Source organism: Bombus huntii, chromosome 7, assembly GCF_024542735.1.
Source record: "Bombus huntii isolate Logan2020A chromosome 7, iyBomHunt1.1, whole genome shotgun sequence".
In the NCBI taxonomy this organism is placed as follows: domain Eukaryota; kingdom Metazoa; phylum Arthropoda; class Insecta; order Hymenoptera; family Apidae; genus Bombus; species Bombus huntii.
The window spans coordinates 13,492,658-13,520,047 of record NC_066244.1 but is presented as its reverse complement, the minus strand read 5'-3'; the positions used below and the strand labels follow the sequence as shown (position 1 = coordinate 13,520,047).

At 42.7% G+C, this 27,390-nt stretch overlaps 1 protein-coding gene and 1 long non-coding RNA gene across 4 annotated transcripts in view; one reads left to right on the top strand and one right to left on the bottom strand.

Moving 5' to 3' along the window:
- LOC126867376 (uncharacterized) overlaps positions 1-23,007 on the bottom strand; it is a 246,270-nt gene extending 223,263 nt beyond the window's left edge. For all 3 annotated transcript variants that reach the window (XR_007690224.1, XR_007690223.1, XR_007690225.1), the window contains exon 1: positions 22,861-23,007. This is a non-coding gene — a long non-coding RNA (uncharacterized LOC126867376). The remainder of the gene's footprint in view (positions 1-22,860) is intronic.
- LOC126867363 (paired box protein Pax-8) overlaps positions 1-27,369 on the top strand; it is a 46,660-nt gene extending 19,291 nt beyond the window's left edge. The window contains exons 4-10 of the mRNA XM_050621803.1: positions 12,283-12,539; positions 18,039-18,124; positions 18,332-18,650; positions 20,249-20,347; positions 21,026-21,256; positions 21,627-21,722; positions 22,868-27,369. Of these exons, the coding sequence (XP_050477760.1) occupies positions 12,283-12,539; positions 18,039-18,124; positions 18,332-18,650; positions 20,249-20,347; positions 21,026-21,256; positions 21,627-21,722; positions 22,868-23,097 (1,318 nt within the window). The 3' untranslated portion in view covers positions 23,098-27,369. The remainder of the gene's footprint in view (positions 1-12,282; positions 12,540-18,038; positions 18,125-18,331; positions 18,651-20,248; positions 20,348-21,025; positions 21,257-21,626; positions 21,723-22,867) is intronic.
- The last annotated feature ends 21 nt before the right edge of the window (positions 27,370-27,390 follow it).

Genomic DNA, 27,390 nt, shown 5'->3' with positions numbered 1-27,390 from the left:
CCGGCTCTCAGTTGAGGTCTATCTAACACACACGTACACGAAATCGAACGTGTAGAGGCTCGACTCTCTGCTTCTCTATCTCTCGCGTTTCTCTTTACGTTTCTCCCCAAACGCCTTCCTCCTTTCGGCCGCGGAGGAAGTCTCAGGGGCAGATCGATAAGGAGCGAGGTTCGCCCGAGAGCTTTACGCCGGCTTCACAGCCTCCTTCTTCTCGTTTCCTCGACGCAACCCCCGAGACGTCACGGTCTCGCGTGTGCCTCTCGCGTTCGCCCTTTCTTGCGGCTTCCACAGAGTCGATAGTATCGGCCTAAGGGAGGATGACTCCCTCGACTTCCTGTTATTTCATTCGTGAACATTACTTTCATCGAACCTACCTCTTAACCTGTTAGCCAATGACAACTTCATTCGTCACGTTTCTATACGTTAGCTTTATATTCAGACGTATTTTAAATCTTCCGGTGCCAAATTGTCCGAGCTGCAGAACATATATCTATTGATATAATAATAGAATGGCTATAATAACAGAAATAAAATAATAATTAATATAATACCAGAAACACGCGAAGGCTATATGTTGGAAAACAAAATAATTTCTGTCTTTTGCAATAGAACAATTTTGATACTGAACGTCTCTTGAACTAATTTCACATCAAAATTATTTCATTTTACTTAAACTTATTACTAAAGTCCAAATCTAGAATCGAAGTTAATGTCTCCGCTATTAACACACGAGCTAACAGGTTGAAGAATAAATTTTGAAACGAAATCGGAATCGTTGATCGTCAGGGTCGATTTATCATTCTCCACCTCCGTAACTTTAATTCGACGTAATGACCAGCATAGGCAACAACAGTTGGTAGGAAATCTGTCGCTCGGAATCTCTCGATGGAATTGTATCAATCTGTCATCGCGAACGTGTAGCAAGCGCTCTCCTTTTTCTCCTATCGTGCCGGGTCAATCTCCCGTGGAGGAGGCACCAGGCTCTGCGCCTTGCTCTCCATTACTTCCATATCATTTCGCACCCCCGGAAACCTCGCAGCTTGGCGCAGGAGCAGCGAACGCCGCGGAGCCATATGGCCGGCTATACATCGCGACTCCAGAGACAAGGGTGGCCAATAGGATGGCTGCTACTTTCATGCCACTTTCGACTTTCCGCTCCGCGTCACCGGTATCTCCCTTGTTCATCTTTCGCTTATTAAATTACATCGCCATAAATAACGCCTGCCCACCGACTGCCTTATTTACCATTCCATCGACTCCGCGGGAGGAATCGTCTTCCCTCTTTGTAGCTGACGAGTCGCCGCACGCTATAGGATTTCGGTAAGGAAGCGAAGCATCTTTCCTTTGGTCCCTTTTCTCACGACACCGGGATATATGACTTTTTCTATAAATCTTTTACTTTTTGGGAAAGTTAGATTTTTAATTGACTTTGAAGCACAGACCAAAATTGATAAAATCAGGAGATCTTGCTTCCGAGATATATCCACTATCGCTGTCTGTGTCAATTCTTTGCTTTTCGAAGAAGAGTGGAATTAAAATAATATTTGGTTGACTTTGATATCAAAGTAAAAATTAAGAGAAAAATTACAATTACTGAGAATTAAAATTGGCACCGAGTCAAAGGTGAAATCTCGCGCGGTATGACGATTAAGCGCGGGACACGCGGTCGGAAGGAAACAATATGGTGCACCGTGGCGCGGTGAAGTTTCGTTGAAGCAGCCATATTTGCAGAACGAGCGACAGAGCGCGGATAGACCCCTCCTACGTAAAGCGGGAGCACCCTCGGGGTTGGTCGGAGGATCCGGGGATGATGCTCCACGTTGAGAGCTGCGGCGGTGGCGGCGGCGCGTATCCATAACCGTCCTTTGTCTGGATAACGCAATTATTACCGCGTTTCATCATAGCCCCCCTCGGTCGAAATTAGCCTCAAATGAAGTTACAATTACGGTATCCTTCGTGTCCCCGGCGTCGAACCAAGGGAAACGATGCTGCGTAGCATAGAGAAAGAGAAATAGAGAGAGAAAGACGAATTCAGGGGTTGAACGTCGACGACGGCGGCCACGACCACAACAACGAAGACAACGACGAAGAGGACCAGGCCGCCGGCCGAGATACGCAATCCAGGTTGCCGTGGAAACGTCAGAGGACAGACGGAACCGCAATGAAACCGGATGGCCGCCTACTCTGCCAGCCCATAATGCTTCGCCCCTTTTGTTCTTGGCCGAGAGCTGGAATACTAAAGTTATTCGGCCACTGTACCGTCAAAATCCTCCTACCGGACGACTATCGTCATTGCCGTGGCGGCAATCGCCCACGCATGCACGTGATTTTGCACGAAGAACATGTACGATTTATCGAATAATTTTACTTTTTCTTTGCGGAAACATAATTGATATGGAATTTGTGATGAAATTGCAGTAGAAACCTGATTTGCAGCATTTATAATGACTTCTTTAAGAAATGGGTCATGTCCCTGTTGTTTAATCCTCGAAGATCGGAAATGATCCAGTGTCGTGTTACAGTTTTGTTATGCGATAGAATTTCGTTTATACGAATTCATATACTTGAAGGAAATTGTAGTTAGTGTCTTATTAAATAAACTACTGTCGATCGCATCTGTTTGTTTGAACGTGAACTTCCATTGTATGAACCAACATTTATAGATGTTAGGAACTTTAGTCGTATAAATCGTTCATCCCCCAACAGATTCATATAAGCAAAATTATATTATTATTTCAAACTTTACTTTTATATAATACATTATACAACAGGATCGTTTATATTAGAACGGTCAAAACAATAAAAACCAAGTACAGGATGCCACCAATTAACTATTACAATAGCATTACATCAAAATGAACCAGGCTAATAGACAAACGATTAAATCGTACATTTTTACTTAAAGACTGAATGCTCTATGCCTCGAGTCTGCGTCCGAGTGTTTCGAAATCCTATTTCGGTTGCTTAATTGACAGTTGCCTCTCTGTACGAACGATCGTATCTCGAATAGATAAAGGCGGACACGCGAAGGTGAAATGGAAAGCGGAATGGACGAAGTTAAAGAAACTTTTATGACGCGAGTAATTAAGGAAACCGTCAACGGAGCTCGCAACTCCGATTTAATATCCCACGGTGAAAACATTCGGTTGAATTTCATTGCGATGGAACAATGCCATCATGACTAACACGAAAACTATTACAACGCTACGATATCGCTAACGAGGAAAGGACGGCATTTGCGCGTTGACCGACGATGACTCGCCGATACAGCCGTTTAATAACCCGATGACGCCCGATGATTGACAGTTAATGAACCATCGAATATTCGAAGATTAATCGGCTATCTCCAATGAAGTAATCACGGAGAAGTTTAATCGAATATTATTGCACGCGGCGTAATATGCCTCGTGATCGAGCGTGGAACAAAATGGCAACTCACTCTACTACGATTCGCGTACTTCAACTCAGATTTTGCCATCTATGATCTCTTACAAACGAGATAGTATACACCAAAGTATTTATATTGCTTAGCAGTAGACGTTTTTCTTCTTATTAAAAATTATTTATTTATTTATTAACGTAATATCAATCGTTTCGTAACGTAATCAAACGTTTCAATGCACTTCAATAAGTCAAGATATAAGACGATCTTTTATATAATTTTTCAAGTAGCTTTTTTTATCTATTTTTTCAATGCATCGCTCGTTAAAATAATAGATGTTTCAATGATACATTGTACGCTTTATATTTCTTCTGCCTTCTACGTCTTATTGACATCTCCATACCTCTCACGTATGTTTCTTTTTATTCAATGGTTCATTCATTAAAATCAGTTCATACTAAATATTTAGTAATGCCGAAACACTGTAGCATCTTACGTAAATGTAAAATTTAGATGTCCGATAAACCGAACGAAACTTACAAACATAGACTAAGAATGCTTGTCTGTGGAAAAAAGAAAGCACCGAACGTATTATTCGCACGATAATAGGAATCGCATCGTTTCGTAACAGCAACCATGATCCAACCAACGCAAATTTCCATCAGAAAATGAATGTAAATGGGGTCTAATAACTAGAAAAATGGGGATTAAAGTGTCCCACTTGACGTCATTGTTGACGAAAAGACTTAACCGACAACGACAAGCCATCCGGGGCTTTCCAGTGTCGTGAAGATCATCGTGGCGTAACGCGAACCTTGAAATTTGCATCGAAATGCAAATGACCGGGACCAAATACCGGAAGAATTTGAAGGATCGACAACTCTATAGGATTCGACGACTCTCGCATAAATCTAGATGCCCTCGAAACGCATAATGGCTTGTAGATAGAACTGTGTCCTCTTCGCTGCGTGTCGAGGGGTGAGAGGTGTCGTTCCGAGACGATATATTATAAATCGTGTGTTACATTGTGCTTAGAGGATCCTCGTGACTGTTGACTCGCCGGTATCATTGTTGGGAGAGCGGCTTTTGTTGCTAGTACTCCAGCCATCGCAAACAAACACGCAAACACGCTTTTGGCTAGCTATGTGTATACGCGTTAACATGTACACGGAGACACGTAGAATACAAGTGAGTAGTTTCACGGTGGTTGTAGGGTGTCACAGTTAATATAGTTGTGTGTACGAAACGGGCAGCTGCTGTTTGACAATGCGAACTACGTCCCCAGATATAATAATATACTCGTCCCTGGTACCGACCAAGGGAACACTTCATCAAACTGACTACGATGCGGTACTAGGGTACCGTGCCACGGTGCTCTGCTTTAATCTAACCTATACCTGACTTCCTAACGTGGAGACATAGCTCTCGACACACCCTTGCGGATCCAGGACGGCCTTACTATCATTCGTACGATTCTGAAGAATCGACTCTGGGATATACGTAACAGATGAGAGTATTATTTCTTCGTTTACATCGAGTTAGCGCTGGAAGTCGAGATCCATTGGTTATTTCATCGATTATTCGTTAGAAGAGAGACATTTTGTTTCTTTCGTGAGGGTGGAACGTAGTTGCAGTTTTTCGTTCGCGTGAAGTTCATCTTCGGGTTATCTCTTTTCTAAAAGAGAAGTACGTAATAACGTTTTCATTTACAATCATTCAGCTTCAATTATTCTTCGAACCCTTCTTCAGTTACGTTGTACTGTTCCCCGAATGTCGATTCTTCTTCCGATTATTCTTCAGAGAAGAAACGTTCCTTTCTTTCGACACGATGAATGATGAAGCAGGAAATTACTCGTAGAAATCGAATATTCCTCCGATTATTCGTCATAGAAGGAAGCGTGTTTCTTGCGACACGGCGAAGCGCGAATTTACAACGAATTACTTCTAGACGTCGAACGTTCCTCTCGTTGTTATTCGTTCGAGAAACGATTCGTCTTCGTCGAGGAGATACAGAGGAGGGAGCGGAAGGAAAGAAAGAGCTAGAGAGGGAAAAATTCGACGAGGTAAATGACGAGGTAAACTGCGTCGATTGGTACGAGCGGGGGTCATGATCGCGGTAAGAAAGCAGAAAAAAATAATTAAGCCCGCCGTGAAAGATAACACTGGCGGGAGAAACGGTAAACCCCGCTTCCTCCTCCGTAGCTTTTGTTCAAGAATCACACCGTACTACACCGAGAAGCGGCAAGTACAGCACGGTCCCGGGGTATATTACAGCCTCTCGAGAGGTGGCGGAATATCAGGATACACCTTTTCCAGCCATTGTGCTCCTCTGAAGGGCGTACAATGGCCGTGGAGCGAGTCCCGTATTGTGTCTACAGCTCAACGAAATAGTTCCCTGCGATTCTCCCTCCCTTTCCAACATCCGCGTTCTCCGATCTTCTTTCTCTCTTTTCCATCTCTATCCTTACCCTGCTACACCGTTTCGCCATCCTCTTTCTCTCTCTCCCTCTCCTTGACTCCTCGGGTTAAAGAGAAAGGGGAGTTCCGTTCCGATGTTGCACGCTCGAAGCATCTGCCCCCGAAAGAGACTGGTAAATCCTCGAAAGCCATCCGAAATCCCCCGCAATCCTCATGAAGATGTATATAATAGCACGTAATAACTTCTTAACCCTGCATTAGTGGCGTGAATTCATTTCTATCGACGAACTATAATCGAGCAAGTGGTTCAGCGAACGGGCTATTGTGTCTTTACTAAGAATAAAATCATAGTTATGATATTTTCAATGATAGTAAATATATTCCGTTTAGTGACTTTCCTTCGCGATTAATGAGTATCAAAGGTTTAAAGATCGCGTAGTGCATTGTATGGAAATTTTACGTGAGCTAGACATCGCTATCCCTGTTATGTTTCAAAATTGCCTCCATGGGATTGTAACGAAACGTATCTAACAAACTACCGGTTCTATCCGTTTTATTCAAAAGCAGAATTCCTGATATATATTCTCTTCTACATTCTACTTGGATTCGATCTTGACCCACGTCCAACATGGAACCCAATGCTGTAATTACACTCTTTCCTCCGTTCAATAATTCTTCCACAAACGGAGAATTTCCATTGGACTGACTTACAAACCAGTCTCGATCTTCTTGTTCTTCGATCTGTCACAAATTATGGATCATAAGGGATGATAATGAAGACATGAAGAAAAGCTCCATAGTAAAATCGAAGCGATAAGAGCTGGTATTTAATCCATAGAGATTAACTCCTGTTCGTCGGAGAAAATTTTAGTCCATCCAGCGACGAGCTTCGTCGTCGTCGACGACGACGAAGGGAGAGAACTGTCAGAGGGTGGCGGAGGAGTGGCGCTGGTACCGGTGAAATGCGATAAAGTTGGCGTAGAGGTAATTTGAGTATAAAGTTTTATTCGCAATAATTTAGCCGCGCGTGGAAACGGGGGTTGGTGGAATATAGAAGAGAGAGAGAGAGAGAGAAGGAGGGTTGGAAAGGGAAGGTAGTAGGAAGGTTGCAGAGGTGCTCGCCCCCCGGGAAGCGTGCAAGAGCTTGGGTCATATATTTGATGGGATACTTGGCATAAAGTCGCGCATAAAAGTAATGCCAACATTAAAGTTTGTGGTTCCAGAGCCGTGGCACGGCTGAACCTCATCCTCTGCCACCGAACTATGCTGCTACTACTCTCGGAACGTCTCTGCGATTTTACGTTGGTCCAGGGAAGGTAGGCGACCGGGGAACGTCTTAAAGTATCGACCTACGTTGCTACCAGCCGTTATGCATCATACGTCATGGCTCGCGTTCGTCTGTAATAGACTTCATCCCCTCTAGGATCCGGAGGATGGTCTGTTTTATGCGATTCTAACGTCAAAGAAAACAATCGTGGATATTACAGCGGCGAATCAATTTCTTGGAATGTATACAGAGTATACTGAAATCGACGTGGTCAAGAATCAGCAGAAGGAAGAAAATAGTTTTATATGAAGAGATAAATGGAAAATATAGGATGAAATTTTTTCATACGAGCAAATTAGCTTGAAAAATTTGTTTCTTAAAATTCATGATTTCTTATCGTATCGAATATATTGCATATATATATATATATATATGGAGTGTAACTGATGGTACAAATAAGAAGTGGATTTCCAATTAGGTAGAAGCATAATACAGAAATATTAGTTTTTGGAGAAATTAACATTTAGCAGGAAAATATTTCAGAGGAATTTTCTACCACTAATTACATCTTGTATGCTCGTAATATCCAATACGATTATAAATAACTAATTTAAGCATCAATTGCTATTTCAATATCAGATGAATCACTTAAGTATCCGTTTATTTGTTTAAACGCAATTTAGACGATATTCGAACGATATCCAGAAACTTGAAACGAGAGCTATGAAAAGTTGAATTCGCAGAGGCGATTGGTGGCACTTCGGGGTAGATAGTCGAGCAGTTTAGTTCAGGAGTGGCCGTTGGGGAACGATCTGATGGCGCCAGGGGAGGCATAGCTTCTTCCCACGTGGCACCCTCGACACGCTCTACCCTCATAATTCTGCTCGGCCTTCCTCCAGGCGCCACCTCTTGCTTCTCCAAGGCGTCGTAGTCGTAAGAGCAACGAGGAACATCGTGGGGAAGCCAGAAGGACGGAGTGAATCCGCTCCTTGTTCGCCACCGCGAAGGATTGGCAAGCTTCTATACCCATTCCCCCTCGTGAATGGAAACCGCCATGTGATTTTCCAGCAACGACAGTTTTACCCTCTTTCTTACATCCACGGTGGGGCTACAAAGTCACTTCGAAGAGAAGTTATTCATAAACCGAGAAAATATCTGATTGGATTAATCGACCTACATCTTATGTTGAGATACGCAAGAGGATTTCGAAGATATGCAAAATGTATCGAATAAAAAGTGTACTACTGAAAGGGTAAAGGTTGATCGAAATTTTCTGGGACGAAGAATGAAAAAGGTTATTCGAAATTTGATAAAAGAATATCTGATTAGATCGACCTATATATTGCATCGAGGCAGAAAACGAATCAATTCGATTCGGCACGTGTACGATTTTACGAAAATCTTCCTGACTGGGAAATCTTTTATCAAGATCTTTCAACAATACTATCCGGTTAAATGTCAATCGGTCAAGAGCGTAAAACGAAATGAAAGATCACGTAAGACAGGAACGATTTTTGTTTCATAGAATAGGAAAGAAAGTTGAATGATTAAACGAAATACGAAAAATCCGGAAGAAGACTAAACCGAAGGACGAAGAGAGAAAAGACTAAAAAGGGAAAGACATTGTCCTAACGACAGAACGTTGGGGTTTCGTACGAACTTTATTCCCATCCGCTGCTCGATTTTCCCGTCGACATCCAACCATAAAGGACTGTCGGCTAGCTTCAACCATTCTCCCTGTTTCCCTATCGAATCAATACGCTCTTGCTCCTTTTAAACAATTTTCTCTTGCCTGCAGCTCACGCAGAACCGAGAAATAGAATTTTCGCTGAAAAATCGACGAAAAATCGTAATTTAAACGAAGAAAGAACAGTTAAACAGTCCGTGTGCTCGGAGTAAATTTCGAATAAATTTCGCGGAGTTATATAAATCATACAAGCTGCGTCTGTAGGGAATCGTTAACGGTCGTTGATACTTATAAATGCATCGATAGCGAACAAAACCGTAGCGAACCCGATGCTAATTAGAAGATAGGAAACGGCTCGTGCACGCCTGTGAGTTTCAGCTCAAAAAGCTGCCGTTTATTTGGCTCTCGAAACGCAGCGTGTGGCAACGGTTCGCACCATCTGTACGCCGATAAAATCTGCACCTGTTGTACGGACGCTTTGGCGTCGTAGCATTTATTAGATCGTCGATCGCGCTCATTATACCACCGGCCCTCTCGTTGTGTTTTGCCGCGTTTCACGGAACACACACGATCCACGATTTCCATCGTTCCTTGCATCGGTCGTTTCGTTTCTGGCTAAATCAAAGCCCCTCGAAGCTCTGGTAATTAAAACACGAACCGACTATTAACGTCCTGTTGCAATACGGCTATTGTTCCTTTTATAATACGATGTTTGGTGGAAAAGAGCGGAAAGAGAATAGAAAGAGCATGGTAAAAGTAGATGAAGATATCGAGGCTCTTTTACGCAATACTTTAGCAATTGTTAAATTGTTGGCTAGTATAAATTATATCCTAATAACTCGGGACCAACTTGATTCTGGCAACCAGATTTTTTGTAACTGAACGCGCGTTAGACGTTTTAAGATTCGAACAGCTGGCGATCAACCGAAGGGGAATAACCCAAATATCTGATCGTTGGGAAATTTTATAAAATATACACTTTCCATTTCCTTATCTTCTCCACCATAAGTACATCTTCGCAAACGTATCTACACGTCCGTCGATCAGAACATACCCAATTAAAACAACATATGCCCATTTGTAACAATTAATCAGACAAACATTACAGAAGCTCTGATCATATCCGCAAACTGGAGAAAATTGAACTTAGAGAAGATTGATTTGTTTCTCGCGATTTTAATTGCGACATTCTTCGAATCATTCGACAAATAAAATAATCGCAAAACGATCTTAATTCGCCATAAATCTTGTACCATAGTCCTTAAGTAGGTACTTTTAATGTTCGATATCAAATCAACAAATTTACTATACAGATATTGGTACTATATGGATATTGGTATGAGAAGATGAATCGTAATATAAACCGAAGCTCTTGTACAAATTTGGTATAGAGATATCAGAGTTGGAAGGTTGAACGATTTAGGATCGTTGCTCCCGGCGTCACCCCAGAGTCTAGCCCTGATAAGGATCGTTGCTAATTGTTGCGAATTGGCGAAGGTGGCGAACGAACCAGGGAGATCGGGCAACAGGTGTCATCTGATTGATCGCCGTAGCTCGCACCCCCACGATTACCTAGCCCACAAACACATCCACGCCAGAAACGAACGACTTAATGTCGATCCATTACGCGCTCGCCCATTACCGCGCGAAACCGCTGACCTATTATACGCGAAAACCTTTCGACTAATACTACTCCTACTCGACACTAGCACGATCGTGAATCAATCGACATATGCTTGTCACACCTTCAAAGGGATGATAACCATATTTTGCAATTCCCCAGTTCCGTTTATGCCGATCAACTTTACTTATACAAAGATCACCGTAACTAAGCTTCCCCAAACTAATCTCCTGACTTTAAAATCATCATCGACGTCTCTTGCAGCTTCCAAACCTAAGTAAATCTATACAAATCCACACCAAATCTAAACGGTATTGTTCAAACAACTAAATCAATAAAATAACCACACTTTTTAACCGTTATGAAAAATCAATTAAAGCGAGCAAAAAGCTTATTAAAAAGCGCAATTAGCCGATCAACCCTCGCCGAACAGAACTTCCAAAGCTCGACCACCCTTACTTGATCATCATAGAGAAGCTTCTACCAGCTTCCAAAGCGGTTTAACTAGCGGTACGCGATCACTTCCGTTCGTCGTGAACATGGTGAAGCCTGAGAGGGCGTAGTCGCTGAACGATCGACGCCTGTAGCGAACGATCTTCGCGGCAGCTTCTTCCGTGAACCGGGCTACCTAGGTACAACCGGCACGCGGCGAGATTAACAACGTTACGCCGTGAATATTCGCCAGGATAATTGATACCGACGTCGTAGGACTGGCTGACCATTGAAACCGGACGCATAATATATCATGGATAATAAGCAGTCGGTGCACGGCCGGATGGTGGGTCGGAAGGGCGGGAAGAGGAGTTGGGGAGGAGGCACGGGACTTCGTTATAGCTCTGTCTGATGTCTACGGACTCCTTGATGCGATTATGATACGCGACCGTTCCGCAGAGTCACGTAGCTATTCTATATCGAAGGTGGAGGCGCTCTGACATGCCTGTCCGGAACAATGGCGAACGACACGCGTTACTTCCGTTGTTGTGTGTTGGTTCACGAATACCAACGTAGAACGGTGGAATGACAGAGTCGTGTATCGTGGAAGCGAGTGCTGATGCGCGTTCGAGCGATCGCGGTAGGTAGAGAGAATGATCGTGCGCGAAGTGACCCGCGTAATCGTAATTAATCATCCGCAACTGTGAGCTAGGAAGACCGGTATCTGTTAGTTTCTAGTTATACGAGGGAAAATGTGCGCACGAGAAAATGTGAGATGCACGCTGTCGCTCGAAACCTCGATTTATCATTTTCCAATTCTAATAGAACGGTACATATGTAACGTGTATCGGTAGTTTAATTCTTGCATTTTTGTATTCAAATATTCGATACGTATTTTTTGAAAACATGTTACGAGTACTTGTATCGTAACGAGTACTTAATCGTGTTTTCATTATCTCTGACATATACTGACAAATAATTTTCATCAGAAAGCAATCTCTATAAAGCGACCGTATTTATTTAAATAAAGCTTATATGCCTTAATCACACGTATAGTTTTACTTTTTAAGATATTAAGATCGTTTCTTAAGACCTTCAGACTGCGTTAACTTTGCAATGAAATTTTGTACCATCTTATTTGAATAAAAATAGCCGTATCGAGAACTCTACGAAGACTTCTTCTATAAGTAACTACAGATACAGAGTATCTGACAAATTAATTCTCAAACATTTAATAGAAAAATCCCAGAGAATATATAATACAAAAAGATCTCACCCCTTTCAATGCAACCACTCTCTTACTGCAAATGTTTCGGAGAATTCGATTCGTTGAATCTAAACCGACCAAGTCACGCCTAATACCCGTTTCCATTACTCGGTACAACGTAGTTAAAACCGCGAAGACCAAGCTGATCGCGGTTATTTTAATGAACAAGTGTAACACTATACACTATGCTGGACTCCATTGTCCGCAGAATTGTGAGGAACAAAGCGGCGGAGAAGGCGAAGCACGCGCATCAACAACAGCAGGCGCAGCAGCAGCAAGGTCAGCAGCAAGGTCAGCCAGGATCAGGTGGTTCCGTGTCGGTGATAGCCCATGCACCTGCCACTGCAGCGGGTCACCCAGCAGCAACCGCTCCCAACGCTTACAGCATCAGTGGCATCCTGGGAATCCCGACGCACCATCAGGACCCCAATGGCAACAGCATCAAGAGAAAACGCACCGACGACGGTGAGTCATTGAATTCTTCGATGTCGATGATCCCTCGACCCGCGATTACTCTTACGATACCACCGTGATCATTCTCGCGATCCAAGTAATTCGAAAGCCAATCCCATTACGCCTCTGTTCATGAGTATTTCAGCATTCAGGTAATAATTAGGTAAATTTGTAAAATGATTACCTACGTTTGTTTAGGTAATATTTAGATTCGGATAATCTATTAAATATACTATTTCTACTATAATTTATTACATACCACATAATATTTCACACAAGGTGTAAATAATGTTTGGGTATTTGAATCATCAGAGATTATAAAACTTAAATCAAAATGTCATCAGACATTCACCAAATGGAATACGCGATGTCATTAGTCCTATGACTCTTGCAAATAATATTTACAAATTTTTGTTCTTTGGGTATCTATCTCGTACGAATACAAACTTCGATCCTATTTTAATTGTCTCTAATAATCTGAGTTACGGTTGATGTATAAAAAATATAACAATTATTCGAATTATCACGTTCTGTGTTAGATCAACAGTTATCGTAGTATTTATAAACAGAAATGTACCTATCGCATGAATCAAACGTGGCGTAGTATTCGAAAAACAGAAGAATAATCGTAGTGACGGTACCCGGGGAGAAAAAGAAACGGTGGACGAGCTTATGTAAACGTCAGATCGGATCGCAGAAGGCGTCGCGGCTACATTTCACTCGCGACTGTTGCCCAGGGGGTTATATAAGGCCGAGCAAGAAAGGAGATATCGCTTAGATCGACGTTACAGCCGAGTAAATCGGCACGAGTTTCGCCGGAGCCCCTCGGAACACCGAACAATGGAGAAGTCGGTGTGCTTCGCGAAGACGATGATACCGCAGTGACGTTACATCGCTTGTCCCGCTCAATTTGTAAGCTCCCATTGTCTGCACTCCCCGCAAAACTCGAATTTTCGTCACCTTATTTGGTATCATGCAAAAGGGTTTGTGGATCGTCGTCTTCTACAAGTTTGCAACGGAAACAGGGACGAATATAACGGAAACTTTTCAATTCTCTTCTCGAATCGCGTACAATTTATTTTTTATTTCGGTAAATAGCCACAGATTTTATCATAGTCTTAAAATATCAAACCAATGTAATATCCATCATCTGATATCGTGATTATCTGATTCAATAACATATAATTTCAAATGGCTTGTGCGTTATTGTTCGCAATAAATTCGGGTTACAACATCCTTTTATTTTCAACTAAATTTTTTAGAGAGACAAATATTCAGCATTTATTTGATCCAAGTAAGAATCATTTTTCTATGAAAATGCTATTAATCCGTTTCCTAATCTCGGTCCCAACCGACGATCTGAATATTTCGTAAAAGTCTCACGTTTCGTTTTAATTTAACTCGACAGACTAATCGTAGATCGAATTATTAATTTACTCTTTTGGATTTTAAATAAGAATCTCGATTTTAAAGACGAGAGAATCTGTATGATTGATTAAATACTTAAATTTAATCTTCGAATTTAAATCTTCGATCTCGGATCTAATTTCGACTACCAGTTACAAACATATCCAAACATATCCCGACCTTAATCAAACTAGATACAGTTAACGATCGAACGATTTCGAGTGTCGCCACGACCCGACCAAGATTAGCTACACAAACGCACACACATACTCACACATGGGGAGTATCAGTCAAACGTCGAGCAGCACGTGCTGCGATTCATTCTGCTGTCATTGCGTGAATAACGCGTCCCGAAATATTCTCGACACGTGCCACTCGACACGTGGCCGACGTGGCTTCAGCCCGAAGACTAACTCCGAACCCGAGTTTTGTACTCGTACACTAATCCCGGTGCAATTCGCTGCTCGTTGCTCGGAGAGGTGCGAACAGAAATCGCCGCTAGCGGTCCACTTCTTTTCCGGTCCGAATCGAATCGTCCCAACCCCTTTAAATCGTTCCACCCCTTCGTTGTTTCTCATGATCCGCCACTAATCATCGTCGCATCGTGTTCTTTACAAAATGTAGACTCGTATTTTGGAAGTGGAAGTCAGGTTTTAGGCGTTTTACAACCTTTGGAAAATTGTTGAGTACATTTGGAGGAAGTTATAGCTAGACCGTGGACGTTTATGCGTTTGTGAAAGTTTCGAAGGTGCGACAATGCACAGAACACACACAATACACATTGGAAATATAATTATTGTAAAAACACTTTTTATAATAATATTTAGCGAATGAAGCAAACCTCTAGCGAGGTCTAGGAAATCTAGGAAAATTATAGAACACTTATGGGAAACTTTGTTAAGTTGTACACTTAGTTTTTGTGTCAAATGACAACAATCTTTCGTCGGTATGGTAAAAATTCGTGCATGAAATATAGTCGAGGCCAAAAATGATTCAAATTGTCCATGCAGAGTTAAAACCAAAATTCCACGCATTGGGGTCGAACCAACCTTCAACCTGCACAGATATTTACCTAATTTTTCTGAAAAGTAAGAGTGGCAAAAACAAAAACAAAAGAGGCTACGAGAAAAGCATTGACGTTCCCTCGATGAAAAATCCCGTGGACGCGTTTCACACGGTGTATACAGAGATAGACGTATCGATTCGTACATCGCGAGGCTCGCGCAGGGATGCCGATGGTACGCGAGTAATTTGATATAATCGGATTATGAGAGCAGCGATATGCGGTCGCAAAAGTGGTCGCATCCGCGGTGAGAGCACTCAGTGTTTTGTGGCCGGCCGAGGGTACGCGTATTAGATTATAAACTTCACAGACCACAGCGGCTTCTATCCCTAGGCAACGACACATTAGTCTCCCTGTCCTCCGGGGAGATCATCGGCGTTATTCTCGCGAGCCTGCGCCTCTTAACCGGCTGGAATTTCAACGAGCACTGCCGCGATCTGCGGTGAATCCTCGTGCGCGATACGTTTTGTGTCTCAGCGTGTAACAAAAAGGGCTATGTCGTTAGAACTAAGCTAAGGAATATCAGTCGCGACATGTGAAATAAATCGGCGTTTAGGTTTTTTTCTTGGTAAAGGATCGGTAAACCACAAATTTGTATTCCTTTTTGCGTCAAGTAAATCGATGGTATCGGTAGGCTCAATTTGTGGACATTCTACGTTTATTTGTACAAGACGCGCCTGATACGATGATACGAACGGTATGAAAGGAATCTTCGTGTTTCAGGCGAAGTGGAATTCTCTGATTCCAATTTAACCGTTTCGGTACACGTGTATTATACGTGGAATGCGGAGACTTCCGTCTTTTGACGGATACTTGTCAGATGCAGTGGAAGATCGAGGAGGGAAAATGAGTGTAATAAATGTGATAAAATCGTTGCGTCGTTCTTGCTGTTTTTCAAACTACTTACAAGTATTAACAATTCGTTATCTTCGACGAACAATTCTATGGTAGAATTTGTAATTGTTTTTCCGAAAGGAATAAAATTCTTTTTGCATGATCTGGAGATTCGATTTACGAGAAACTCTATTCAAATCCGTGACTAGAATATTATTAACTTTTAATATACCATCGAATGGTCACGAGAATACTCGCATATTTGTAGATACATTAATCTGCAATTATCTAATTATTGAAATATTCAAACCCACGTAATCTGCAAATAGTGATGTCGAAATTTATTCACTCCTGAAGATATCTCGTAACTATGCTACCTTATACTATAAGATAGCCAATCAACGATATGTTAATTTCCGACTACAATTCTAGACGTATTAGAGAAATGTTAGAAACCGAATTTCGAATCGAAGGTCCCGCGATCAGCTTGATCATGTATCGACAGCGTTATTTATGCGTTCGATAGAGTAGCTAAGACGTGTACTCGAATCGAAGAATCCCGGGGGCTTATTACGAATTTACGAAACAACCTCTCGAGGGAAGCATTGCAATCTATCGGGGCTGTTTGTTGTCGCGTTACATCTGCGCGCTTTTGCCCCATACAGAAATCCAAAAGGCCGTCGTTGTCCCACCCTATATTCGTGGCGTAGGGGACAGCACACCGGGACCAGATTCACCCCAGAGTCCATTATTACCCGTGTATTGTATTGCTTAACATTGACTCAATTGCTTTCGAATAACGCGGCCCTGGTCTCTCGCTCGCGCGTACGCTTTTGCCCTCCACGGGCATCAATCGAATTATTCGATTTACTGCTCTTTTCGGGGGGAGAAACGCTGACCTTCCTTCCGCCATAACTCAACCACTGTCAAATCTGTCAAGGACCAGTGACCGTAATTTTGCAGAAGTTACAAGAATTTGCATTAGACAGCATAACCGGCCGGCGGGCGTAGCTATCGATGAATTTATGGCATCGGCCCGATAGAACCTAAACCGCTGCAAGATTTGCCATTCTCTTCGTAAATATTTAGAAATTTAAGAACGCTGGATTCATCGAACGTTAAATACTCGTTAAAGACGCTCTATCGACGGATTTGTTCGTTATTATCCCCTTTTCCCATTTCGTTCTTACGTTCCAGCGAATAACCGAGATCTATTTTAAACGAATTCCCGAACACGTCTACCCTAAACTCTAATGAAATCCAGAAACGTTACACGAAAACCAGGGTCCGCGGCGGGAGCATAGAACGTAGTGGTAGAAAGAGAGAGAAATGGCAGACGATTAACTCGGCCGATCGAATCGTAAAATTCAAGCAAGTTCATGGAAGCCCACGGTACCGGTGTGCCGTGTTTGAAATGGGGGTTTTATAGCGGTCCAGGAACAAACCCTGCCGGTCGAATGGTCGGGACCGTCGGCCGGCCGGACAATCACAACTTGACAGGGAGGTTTAACGAGCCCTATGCTACGTACTCCACCCATCTACCCTCGGATGGTCATTTAATTATTCGAGATACCCGAACGTTGGACCATCTACCCCCACCAAACGTATACCTCGTCTGTTTTCCCTCCCCTTCTACACAGGCTGAAATCGTTGGTTAGTTTCATCCTCCTTCCATGTCCGCCACCCCCGCGGTCCAACACTAAAAGGGTATAACGGTATATGTCCGACCACCCCTTCGCCAATCCACCCACCGATGTACCGGCACTCGTCCCACGTGCTTGTTTCTATATTAAACCGACGGGATGGCCGGGAGATAATAAAGACATATAATGGAATCGAAATTGTTTCTCTATCTATCAATGCCATACACCGTCTCTATGCGCCACCGTTCAACCCGTCCGACAGATTCAATTTAGTTTCGCGTGGCCACGTTTAATTTGTGTCTTGATTCGTGGGTAATACGCGGACCACATATGCTCCCTGACGTAGATAGCCCAATGGGATGGCGTTGGTAGATGCAGAGGCTAATGTAGAGTATTCGTTCGCTGGCCCGATTATCGCGTCCCATTGCGAATACGACAACCACACGGCTAGCTTCTATGATTTCGTTATAGCAATAGTATCGCGTGCCACGATACGTAGCATCCATGACGAGGATGGTTGAACACAGAGACCGCAATGCAGATGGTTTTCGGTTTTGATTGCAGACGACAACCGAGACCTGAGTGATCATCCCGAGGATGACCTGAAGAGACAGAGAACCAACTACAACGGCGACCAATTATACTCGAACGTATGTATCTATAATTCCATATCTGCTATCCTTTCCTTCTTTCTTTCTCTGTGCCCATTAAATCAGCAAACTATCTAGAAGCATCGGGCAAGAAAGAATCAGGAAGGTAGCTTAACACCTAAGTCAATCCCTCGCGTTTCTTGCGAACAAGTAGCCCGTTCTCCTCGACACTCGAACTTTGCCTGGAGCATCCGGCTTCTGTTGCAGCTATGGTCGAGTAAATGGAGCATCAAGGACGAACACAAGCTCCTGAGTGAGCTTGGAGGCGGCGGAGGCGGCGGTGCAAGCGGCGGCGGTACGAACGGCACTGGAACTGGCGGAGGTGGCGGCGGCGGCGGAGGTGGTAGCGGAGGTAGTAGCGGTGGAGGCGGAGGTGGCGGTGGTGGAGGTTACTACGAACACGGAGGATTCCCCGGGAACGCGATTGCCACCTCCGCCGAGCTGTACGACTCCCTGGGCACGATCAGCACGATGACGCAAGCGCAAACGCCCCATCTCTACACCCCGCCCATAGGGGGCACCATAGGTGAGCGACTCGTTCTTTCTCTGTTCAACATCCTGCACACCCTCCTTTCTTCTCTCACCCCTCTCTCCACCTTTTCGCACAAAATCCCGGACAGTGTGTGCACCACAACCTCTTGTATATAATACCCCCGTGTACCAAGCCCCTTTCCTAGTCGACCTAGCAAACCACCATCATCGTCCCTTCCTTCATCGTTCGCTGGCCTCTCATTCTCCTCTCTCTCTCTCTCTCTCTTTCTCTCTCTCTCTCTCTTTCTCTCTGTCTATCTCTCCTCCCTCCTCCTTCTTCGACAATATTCCTTCTCTCCATTTGCCCACCTCTTCCATACCTTCCTCATCCTCCAACCTCCCTTTACGTCCCTTTACATCCCTCTCTTCCCTTTACGCTTATTATTGCGGCTTACGTCTTGCTTTGCATACCCATATCGCCTAAATACATGGCTTTAATAATGCATGAGCTGTGCTGAGCAGCGGCTACGGTGCTAGAAGAGGTGGCAGAACGATCCATTCGGTGGTCTCTCTCTTTCTCTCCTTAATGTTATCTTGGCTTAAGGGTATATCTCTAGGTCTCTCTTACCACACTCACTATCCACCTAATCTCGTCTCTTTCGACTCTTTTCGAACCACTTTCGCTTGCGACACCTGCAACTACACCGCGTAGGCTGGTGACAGGGAATCCTGTTCGTACCTTCTCTTTTCTTCAGTTTCTTGTATTTTTTTCTTCTTTCGAATCTGTCGAAACTAGACGCCGCTGGTCTATCGAGTTCGAGACACTTGATCGTCGGACTCTTTAACCGTCCTTTCGTCTAGTCTCTTTCGCTCTGTGCTCCTTTTCTCTCGTTTCTGTCTTCCTTGCGCCGTTTAACGGCGGTCGATCAACGGCGGAGCGTACTGCTTCGAAACGCTATTGAAAAGCAACCATAGACGATGTTCTCTCTCTCTCTCTCTCTCTCTCTCTCTGTACGCACCAATATTAAACGAGTTGCACACATACGTGTATACACATACGGTAAAGACGAAACGAACTTTCTCCGGGTGGCACGTGTTGCGAGCAACTCGGTCACGCCGGCCGCGGAACTCTTTCGGTCGGTGCTTTTCGGATTGGACGAAGCGAGCCGTGTAACGGCCGCTTCATCTCATGAAATTCAATCGAGGATCTTCGCCGCGGAGATCGAAGAATTTTTGAAGGACGACGCGACCGGGCCAAGTCGATTGCACGGCTTGCTGGCTCTCGCCGTTAATATGTACGAGCCGGACGTATCGATGGTACCAGATCTCTTGATCTGGAGTTCGCGGAAACCGGCTCTCGCCCCTCAACACGACTGTTCGAAAGCGTATTTGGAGGGCGTGACAACGACCATCTAAATCGTTTAGTGTCTCGTTACGATAATTTCACTGGAAACCTAAACGTTCGTTCGTTGCACGTTGTATACACACCAACCGACTGTAAAATTTCGACGAAACGTAGTGCAGAACGAGATCGAGAATTTATATTAGAGGATGCTTTCACGAAAATCACGCGTGACATTCGTCGTTCCGCCTTGATCGCCAGCCAACGATACGAAAATCGCAAATAACGGAAAAATGGGGATCCCTTAATAGCAGGTGGTACTTTGACGCCGCTCGCGCCACTGACGATGCAAGAACTAAAATTGAGCCAAACATTGGACGGGGCTAACATGTCTCCTTACCACACTACCGGTGAGTTCGCCACCTCTTTAGTTTTCTTACGGTTCTAGTCCGGTGTCACACCTTGTGAGTCACTCAAAAAACGTGCGATTTAAATCAATTTAAATCGCTTCGGAAATATTCGTGTCTCTCGACTAATAATATACTACATATGTCATTCTCTTTTTTGTTCTTTTTCCTATTTATTTTTTTCCCTTTTCAAGTGTATATGGAATCGTGAATATTGATTCAACTAAAAAGATATTCGTCCTTAATTATCCTATCCTTTGGATCCTTTGGAGTTTTAAACAAAACTCCTACGCTAAATATCCAAAGAACATTCTTCGCGTTCCCCTTGCTCTCTGTAACCGGACGTTTCCTTACGTAGAAACGTTCCGAGAAAGTCGAGAAGATCCATAATGTACAGAACGTAATTGCACCCATTTTCCCTTGTCAAGAAATCGCATGTAGACAATTACGGCCTCGTCCGAGCCACCACTCTCTATAAGAAAGTGTTCGTGCTGTGTACGTTGGTCCGTTTTGCCGGAATAATTTCCATGTAACTATCGTGTCCTATGACCGCTCATCATCCCCACCTTCTCTAGACCTATTACTTACTACAGAGACAATTTAATTAAGCTTTAGACGTAAGGCGCTGATCGTTAGCTAGTGCTTGACTCGAATGTCGTGTTGTGTTGTGCATGGCCATAGCAGAGAGCAGTACCGTCGCAGTGTCGTATGTAGGGGTGGGGGCCGGCGGGGGCGAGCAGAGTCCTCCGATTTCGTTGCAGAACGAGACAAACGCCACCCCCGCGGCCCCCAACACCCCCGGAGGGGATCCCGGACTGACGGTCTTGCAGCCGCCAGTTTCTCAACCCCAGGTAGCATCTGCGATACCGCCCTACTCAACGATGCTTCCCAGTTTCGGACACTACGCCACCGGTGAGTACCGAACATAAACCACTTTCTCTCATCCTTTGCTCTCGTTTTCGTTATCGACGGTAAAAAAAGAAACAAAAATGTCCGTATCCATGCGGAAGGTAAGTTAGGGTTCGCCCTTATAGCGCCCTGACTTATCGACCTAGCAGTTAAAATTAGACAACTACGCGGATAAATGGCCAATCATTGCCAACGTGTGTTAATTTACTCTTTGGATACTTTCCCCTTTACGAACTAAGCGAGGAAACGCAAATGGAATCGAGAATGTAAATCGCTTATCCTACGACTAGAGTTAAGAATAAAGAATTCTTTTTGTTTGGTCGATAGGGGTTTAAGTTACCGTCTAACGTGATTGCAATCGATATTTGTTTAGGTGGTGGTGACTATGCATACAGTGCAGCATACTCTCAATACTCGAGCGCACCATATAGCGGCTACGGTTATGGAGCAGCGACAAGCGGGTTGCTCAGTAAGTAAACAGTGAGTATGAGTACCGATTAGATTAGGGTCAACGAAATGTCAAAGTACTAACTCATTGACAGGCTATATCGGTGTCGATGAAACGGATTATTCGAATAACTACGCGAATGCCTGCCATACATATTTTGCGTGCATTATGGAAGAAAAACGGTCTGGCACAATCGGATCTAACTTTCTAAAACTGAAGAAACCCACCGTTATTTTATTACGTTTCAAGATATCGCGGATAAGATCAGGCTGCAAAAAGCTCGCGGAATCGTGGACAGGCCGGTTTCAAAGTAGCCACGACTCAATGCTCGCCTTTCATAACGGACGATTGCTGGCACTTCATAGATCGCGATATATAACTCTGAGTGAAATGCCTGACTATGCATATTCGGTGCATAAGAATGGTTGGAATAATAAACAATTTTTTATCGGACATGCGATACGTTCCTAGTTCGTTTCTAGTACGTGATGTAACACGTGCGCCGTATTCGACACCGTAGAATCGAAGTTTCGCGTACCTCGACTTTTCCCCTTTCTAGAACGTTATTTCGCAATTTCGTCGCGCTCGTAACTAACCTAAAATGGTTATCCCGTGAAGAATGGAAATTGGCTCGCGCTTCGTGCGAGCTAACAACGTCCAGTTGTATTTTAGGTTCCTATTCTTTGTCCAAAATGAATTAACTCGAAGTTGTTAAACGTAATCTCAACTATAATCTTTACCGAGTAAGACTATGGATACAATGAAAGCGTGTTTTGACGAACTATCATTGTGAATATGACAGAGCATTCAAACGTGTATACATATGTATACAGTTTCTACAGAAAGTGTTTACATATTCCATTTTTATAGAACCAAATTTTCGTAGTCATGTGAATGTGCTACTTAATCATACGAAATTGACTAACTAGCGTGCAAATACTGTTCATAGCCATTGTATATTCTTATCGATATATGTATTTCTCTATATGTATGACTCTAACCACAGTCTCATTTATAATATTCATATTTGCAATTCGAAAAGTGACATGGAGGAAATTAATTTTGGTCAAAGAATAATACGCAAAGTATCATAGCATGCAAAAGTAAAAGCCCTGATGGCAGATGGCTCGATGATATCGGAAAATAAATGACATCTTACTTTGCAGACTCGACGTACTACTACTGTAACGGGGATACGCTGGCGTCTTCCCACACCAATTCGCAGCAGGGCGGCGGATGTAACAACACAGGGCCAGAGAACAGCACGGACGTTGCTAGTCGCTCGCCTTTGGCGGCTACCAGAGCAAGCAGCGGTGCGAGTGCCGCTTCACCGACCGGAAGTGCATGCACCAAGCCGGATCACAATTCCACACCGACGGATCTTTATTTGGCCTGATTAAACGATGGTACAGGAGATCGACTCCAGGCAGAGTGTTTTCCTGGGGTGGGAGGAGCGACCAACGAGTCTAGACGCCATATCACGAGAAACCACGCTGAAATTAAGCAATGATCTCTTTAACTAACTGGTTCAGGAATGAACAACTATGAACCATTATTGTCGAATAAAATCGTTAACACCCGATAACCATGGCGAATTCCCGTTAAAAACAGGAGGAAGTATGGCAAAATGGGCAAACTGTGACCAGATACGCGTTCACGTCAATGCAATATGACATTATTCACGATCGAGTCGCGTGTCACGCTTGAGGATCTCGTATCGATCGATACGAGCGTCGCGAGAGAGATAGAGACTTTTTAAAATTCGCTACGAACACAATAGACGATAATCGAAAACATCAGAAACCATCTTGTGTATACAATAAGGTTACAACGTATGACAGCGCTCAATAGAACAAAACGATCAAACATCGAACGCTGTTACGATTCATCGGATCGATGATAATTGTGGCTAAAAATCGTTGTTAGCAAAACCTTCATCATGGAGTTAAAAACTGTAGCTTCGATGCCGATAACACTGATATTATTTACGATTCCCAAGGGACAGCAACGACTCGACGAGTGTCTGGTCCAGCGACACTAAAACACGATGCTGTCTAGTTACGCGGTCGGGATAACAGATTCGCCCGCATGCGTTACCGACAGTATCGGTACTCATGTAGAGTGCGCATAATCGTAGGTAGTTTAATTTAACGATCCTCAGTTAGTATAATTTCTACACAATGCCCGCGATCGGTCGTCCCTCCAAATGTGCCCGTGCATTGCCGACAAAGATATCGTTGTTAACGATCATCGCGTCACACGAATGTAGTTGGGCACATTTGTTACCGACGGCATTAGAACGTGTACATATATATAAAGTGAAGGAAAAAATTTATATATATATATAGATATATATATATATATATATATATATATATTAACCGTGTAAGACAGACAAAGTCACTGCCTAACACGGCACGTTCTTTCTTCTAATAAGCACGACGACCTTCCCCCACCCCCTATCAACAAACGATATAAGTAATATAGTAGATATAACGGATAAGTTTATTGAGATTTTTAAATCAGGAATCGACGTAACGATCATTACTGTTAAGGATATTATATATATTTTTTGTAGAAACCAAAGACCACAGACGGATTGCCGAAAAACAAGAAATGCGTGCGAATCGCGTAGCTAGTGGCTGAGGCAGAGTTTTATGGCGGTTCGAAAGCGACTTGTAAATTGTAAACGAATACGCGAGTTTGCGAGCGACGTACAGGGTCGACGTAAATGTACAAAACAATGAGGGGAATGCAAATCGTGAAATCGGGAAAGCGTGAAAGGCGAAACGAAGTCGTGCAACGTTCCTCGTCATCGCGGTTGATTTTCTCGCCACCACGAGAGTAACGCTTAATAAGAATAGGATGCAAAAGAAAAGGTTACCTCTTGATTGAAACTGCCATCCTTTGTCGATTATAAATCGTCCATAGGCTTTCACGTGCGTGTAACGAATTTCTTTTCGCGGCACGAATCTTTTTCTTTCTAAACTAAACGACGGACACTTCCGTGACGGCCGGTTGATCACAATTATTCCCGCGTTCCGTCCAACGGCTTCACCATTCTCGCGCACCACTACGGAAATCAAGTTGCTTCCGGCATCGCTTCGAGCGGAACGTTTCGAAAAGAGAAGAAAAAGCACAATCACGGAACCGTAATTAACGTCTGACCATCGGACTTTAATGAGAAGTTACGTGCAATGCAATTTCATTATGATTAACGGGCAAAAATGTTAATTCGCAACCTTAATAAGAAAATTTACGCGCGCATTTCCAGCGCATTTCGATCCACGCATACGATATGGGCCGAGCATGCGCAATAAGTTTAGAAGCGCACACGTGATGCGCGCTATAATTCGAATGTTACTTATTTAATACTCTACATTCTCTTCGTTTTAATTCCGGGATTATACAAACAATTTTTATCCGTCTACGAAGATAATTATACGTTGTCCCTTCCATTTCATGGAAATTGGAAGTAGTGCAATCAACATGACAAAATATTTTAATTATTCGCATAAAAATGTTATCCGAATATATAAAGGTGATCGTTAATTAAAATGTAGCGTCTCGCTTGAGAAATCCACCATGAAATTGGTTTCATAGCACAATTCTGTTCGCCTCACAGTTATCTCATAATTGACGAATTAGAATTTCTCGAGTGTATTTCGCACGAACGATACGAATTCGATAACTTCGGAATTTCTTGTTATATTTATTATTTTTTATCAACATTTTTTAAATTCCATTTTATTACGATATATTTATTAACGTTTAAGAAACGATTCGTACGGTCTTTCACCTTTTCCATCGTTACTTTTATGTTCGCGTGGTGTCGTTATACGTATACAGTTTATAAAATCGTGACGAAACGATCGAAATGGCAATGTCGATCCCAAGCGTGCTCGCAACCAATTGTCAGATCGTTCATCGATCCGAGCGTCGGACGAACAACTTATTCGATTTATCTCGTTCGACTTGGTCACTTTATTCTGTCGATCGTCCAAACTATAGGTAAAAAATGACAAATCCACCGTGATTTCAAAAATCGATATTTCTTCTTTCCTTGCTACTTGCGTTTTTTAGGTGTACAGCACGCCTGTGAGTTTATGTTCCGCCGCGTTTGTCATAAGGATGGAGAATCTGTAAATACGATCTCTGATTGCTGAATAATTGCTATTTATAAATTGTCGTATCGTAGCGTTTCGTGTCCTAAAATCGTGTACAGGAAGAACCATGGGTATCGAAATCGGCAAGTCGAAGTGAAGGTGAAAGAGAAATAGAACGAGATGGAAAGAGAGAAGGAGAAAGAAATTGCGATGCCGTTAGTATTTCGAGGCTGCAACAAATTCGAGTATTACATTGTTTCATAAATTGCGATATGCCTGCCAACAGAGTGAAACAAGCTTTCTTTCGTTTATTCTCGTTTCACGTCTAGCGTTTTAAAGATACTTCCTGTACACAGCACACAATCGCAGGGTCGAAGATCGGCCAGGTGAATTTGATCTGACATTTATTGCGATTTTTATAATTTGTCGGGATTATAATTGATTAATGCGGACTTGACATTGTTAACCTATTATTATTATTGTAACGATGAGATGATTATGAATTTTCTTTTTTATTATTATTATTTTTTATTCTATCTGCTATTATCGCTACTTTTTTCCCCCATTATTCTCATGATTTATTATTATTATTATTATTATTATTCTAATTATTATTATTATACTATTATCATCATTATTATTATACGATTATTTAATGCCTTTTACTATTTATTAATTAGTATCGACGACCTATGTGTAATAAGTTTTGCCAAAGAAATCCGTCGAATGAGAGAGAGAGAGAAAGAGGGATAGAGCAATATCGCGGTAACGTTTCAAAAGAGCAGCTTCCATCGAATGGAAGCGTTTTAAAAAACAAAAAAAAAAAAATGGAAGATGTAGAAAGAGGAAAGCACACGATATGTTAACGTCGAATCGTAAATAGAAGAGGAACAATAAAAAAAAAGAGAAAAGAAAACCGTTGCGTCACGAGAAGAATCATTTTCGCGCAGCGTTCAAACGAAGAGGATGTACCCTCAATAGCAAAATACTTGTGAAATCGAGATTTCGGTTTGGATGCTGCGTCCCGTGGACTTTTTATCCGAATAACAAGCAGTTTTATCTCTTTTCTTTATTATTTTATTTTTTTCCCCTTCATTTCGCTGTCATTTCGTCCCGTGTGATATTCTTGTTCTGTGCGCCGCTCTTGCCGAGTCTCGCTGTTGATACTTGCAAACAAAACTCTGTACATCCTTTTTAAATAAATATGAGGTTTATATGAAATTCGTCTCGTGTTGTCTTCTAGCGAATAAAGAAACTTTTATTAAACGACAATAAGCGTATAAAATTTTGTTGCAACTGTTTCTCTGCAATTAAAGGATATTTTTCCTACCTACAGTAATAAAATTAAAAAGCAAAAGCAAAAGCAAAATTCTTCTACAAAATTTCGTTTTATATCATATTATAGTGACTAAGAAGGTTAGTGAAAGAATTTTAGAATATTGAAAAATAGTTCAGATGTTACAATGAATTAAAATAACCCGATCAATTATGCAAAGCATGCACGAAGCACAAGCTGCCACCTACCTTAATTTGACTACTTTCTGAAAACACCATTATGGGGTAGATATGAACTCTGCATGTCA